Genomic DNA, 3,945 nt, shown 5'->3' on the forward strand with positions numbered 1-3,945 from the left:
CGAGACTAAGATGTTTCCTTAGGGAAAGGGGCAAGTAGCTCTTTGTAAGGCTGATGTGTGTGTGTGCATGTAGGTGCATGTGATGTGTGAAGCTCCTGGGCAAATGCCCAGGACTGTCTGGCATTTCCCACAAGCTGAGGGCATGACACCTGAGCCTCTGAATCCTTCTCCAGGCCTGGAGGCTCTAGCTTCAATCAAAGGACAGAGGAGCCTGACCACCTGGCCTTATTAGCAGGCAAGGACATCAAGGGTGGCTTCTTATCTGCCTGCTCATCTCTGAGAAGTCTGCACTGCTCACTAAGACCCTGGCCTCTGTGTGGCCACAGTGGGTGGCAAGGGCTGCTTAGGGCCCCATAGCCCCAGGCTGGGAGAGGTGGGTAGGGGCTTAGGTGAAGCAGCAACCTGAGGGGCTGGGGACAGTTGCAGCCTGCAGGGAGCTACCACTTTGGGTCAACCTGGAGAGCCCTGCATGGTGGGACAGGCCACAGCATCTAAGAGAATGAGGAGCCCTTTCTTATGGAGCCTGAGATTCAGAAGAACCTGCACCAAAGAAAGGGGTCCCTATCAATGTCATTATTCCTGAAATAATGGTAGGACCCCTGTTCTGGTTCTCAATGCTTGCCCTCAAGCAGGAAGCCACAGAAGTCTTTAGGTATGGGTCTAGACTCCATCAATCCCCCTAACTTTGGGAACCCAGCTTTTGCAGAGAAGCAGCACCTGGCACCTGGAGCCCTGAGCCCTCTGGCCCAAAGTGAAGGACAGTAATGTACTGAACTTGGGTGGGAGACTAGGGGAACATGGACAAAAATACAAGCATGCCCCCGGATCCTGAGCTACCCCAGTATGCTAGAGGGCTGGTGTTTCTCTGGAGGGTTGATGAGAGGGAAGGCTCTCTTCCCTGCCGCCATGAGCCATGCTTAGGGATCCTTCAGAAGCTTGCTCAGGCTGCTTACAATGGTCTCCTTCCAAAAGCAGAACATAGGAGAAGAAGTGAAAACAGCTAAGGCTGCAGCATGAGCAATTTAGGATAGACTTTAGGAAGCACTCCTGACAGAGAAGACTGCCAAGGAAGGTTTTGAGTTCTTCCTCTCTGCAGGCAAGTCCTGCTCCCTCCCGCAGAAACACAGTTCTGCGCAGTCCTGAGCACTGTCAGGGGGATCACTGGGACATGTCTTTGGCCTGTCTAGCTCCATGAACCTCGATAGCTAGGTCTTCAGATTCCTGTGCTGTTTCTGGGGCTCACTTCTTCTGGGTTGGCTGCTATTTTGTCTGCTATTAAGTCCTCGTGATCTAGATGCCTCTATCATGGGGATCTCTCACCCCCTCTGTATGCTTCAGATCCCCAAGTTATTGCTTGTTGCCTGGGTGACACCTCTAATTGGATGCCTTTTCAGCTTTCCTTAATTTGGAGAGATAAACATGACACTTTATTCCTAGGTCCTGTGAGGGGGCCTAGGCCTAGAGTACTTGTGCCGCTGAGTGTGCAGTCACGGCAGTGTGACTGAAGCCATGGCTCAGGCAGGGCAAGGGTGGGGTGCTCACCGGATGGCCTGAGTGACAGTCATGGTGAATCCTCTCTGGAAGCCTAGCTTTAGGATTTAGCAAGATGACCTTTCTGCTGGCTGTTCTTCATCACTGGCTTTACCCTCAGATTAGGGCCTGTGTTTAAATTCCAATCCTAACTTGAGTTAGAAATTATCCAAAGTAGCTACAGAATCATTCAGATCCCAATGCATTTTTCTCTTCTTGCCATGAACTGGAAGGAGAAAGGGGAGGCTGACATTCATGTATGACTCCTAATGGTGTATGTGTGTGTGCACATGTATGTGCATAAGTATGTGTGTGTTTCAGGCACATATGCCTCCTTGGCGGCCAGGGGGCCCAGATATCATGGCTTTCCATTCCTCTCAGGCGGACAATGTGAGGCGCCCTGGTGCTTTAGAAATCTTAGGGGGCACCTGGGTGGCTCAGTTGGTTATGCGCCTGGCTTAGGCTCAGGTCATGATCTCGCAGTTTGTGGGTTCGAGCCCCGCATCGGGCTCTGTGCTGACGGCTAGCTCAGAGCCTGGAGCCTGCTTTGGATTCTGTATCTCTCTCTCTCTCTCTCTCTCTCTCTGACCCTCCCCTGCTTGCGCTGTCTCTCTCTCTCTCTCAAAAATAAATAAAAAACATTTAAAAAAAAAAGAAATCTTAGAAATAAGACTTCCTATTAGAAACTGTATATATTAGTGGGTCACATTGTATCTGTTGCATTTGTCCTAGGGAACTTTTTTTCAGGATGAGGAAAATGGGCCAAAAGAGCATTGCTCATTTACAGTCCAAGACCCCCAGGCTTTCAATGAAGGCAGCATCTGACCCTCCTTCAGTTCAGTGACCCCTATGCAGCAGAGGGTGGAGAACCAGTCCCTCAGTTTAAGGATCATCCCAAGTAAAACTTTAAAACCGTTTCCATCCACCCATTCCGTCAGCTCCCTCCCTCCTGCCTTCCTCCACCTCCAGTATAGACTGTGCGTGGAGAAAACAAACCCATTTGATTGTCAGTGGGGGCCAAATAGGGTTTAGAATGGGATCTGCCCCCCAAACATTATGGGTGGAGCCAAATTCTCTGACATTTGCATGATGGCTGCTTTGGGTTCCTGGTGTGTGTGGCAGAGCCCTGACTCAGAGAAGAGAAGGGACTTCTGGAGGTTGCACTCTGCACCCTTAGGCTTTCTAAAAGGGGAAAAATGAACTGCTTCACGGGAGTTAAGAAACAAAATCCACACCAACAAAACAAGATCTTGTCTGAGAAGACTTAGGCGTTCCTGGTTAGTAATGAACCATTCCTAAGGACAATGCTGGTGAAAGAAAGGAGGGTTGTGGGATTCTGAGATGTGCCCAGAGCCTCAAAGATCAGCTGGCTGAAGCAAGCAGGGCTCCTGCAGCCTGTGTGCTCCCCTCCCTGCCGGCCACTCTGGGTTTCCGGCAGTAAAAGTAGCTGCCCTGTGTGCTGTGCTAAGTGTGCTAACTCCAGGCTGAGAAAGGCCAGCTGAGCCCCTTACCATCCCAATTTCCAAATCTCGGGGAAATGCCACAGTCCGCAAGTTGGTGCTATGTTTCATCTCATTGCATAATACTACACCATTCTCCGTGTGTAGAGGCTGTTCTATTTATATACATCGGTAGGCAACATATGGCTCTCCCCACCCCCACCTGTCAAAACTGTGACTACATCACTTCTGACGACCAGAAGGAAGCTGCTAGGCTGGGCCAGGATTCTAAATGCTGCGGAGGTAATTCAGAGCCAGGAGAAGTTGCACCATATGCTTTGGGGTTACCGGCTGCTTATGTGCACGGGGACAGGGTTCAGTGCCAGTCCGCAAAACCTAGGGATGGCCCTCTCCTGGCTGTGGTACGCACCGGGTGACGCTCTGGGGTGCCGCTTTCTCCCTGAAGGAGAATCTGCTGGGGGTGGGGTGGGGGGCACGGTTCTTCAAGAGGGGACCCACGAGGAAAACAGGCTCCCCCGAAACCTGTCCTGGATAACATCAGGCCTGGCCAAATATTATTTCTTTAAAAAAAATTTTTTTTTGGTTTGATTTTATTGGATAAAGATTAAGAAAGCGCCAGCGTCTGAGAAGGAAAGCAAACCACAGCCGGCAGCACGCCAGCCCGCGGAGGGTCCGTGGCGCGGCCGCGCGGTCTACCTGGAGGCGCTGGTCTCGGCCAGCCTGTTGTTCATGATGCCCAGCGCGCCCACGCCGCCCGAGAAGCCGTTCTGGCGCGTGTTGACGCACACGCTGCGCGGGTAGCCGTTGGCCGTCTCGGACAGCTGCTTCTGCAGCAGCGCCAGGGACACCTTGTTGGAGGCCGTGAGGTCGCGCATGGAGATGAGCTCGCCCGACAGGCGGCGGCCCTCGGCGTCGCTGTCGCGGGCCGCGGGGTCGGCGCCGAGCGCGGCCAGGC

At 52.4% G+C, this 3,945-nt stretch overlaps 1 protein-coding gene across 1 annotated transcript in view; it reads right to left on the reverse strand.

The window, feature by feature from the left end:
- Positions 1-3,547: 3,547 nt before the first annotated feature.
- Positions 3,548-3,945, reverse strand: part of KCNK12 (potassium two pore domain channel subfamily K member 12) — a gene marked incomplete at its 5' end in the record, with an annotated part of 47,150 nt that continues 46,752 nt past the window's right edge. Inside the window, one exon of the mRNA XM_029938507.1 lies at positions 3,548-3,945. Within this exon, the coding sequence (XP_029794367.1) occupies positions 3,683-3,945 (263 nt within the window).

Source organism: Suricata suricatta, chromosome 4 (assembly GCF_006229205.1).
Source record: "Suricata suricatta isolate VVHF042 chromosome 4, meerkat_22Aug2017_6uvM2_HiC, whole genome shotgun sequence".
Classification (NCBI taxonomy): Eukaryota; Metazoa; Chordata; class Mammalia; order Carnivora; family Herpestidae; genus Suricata; species Suricata suricatta.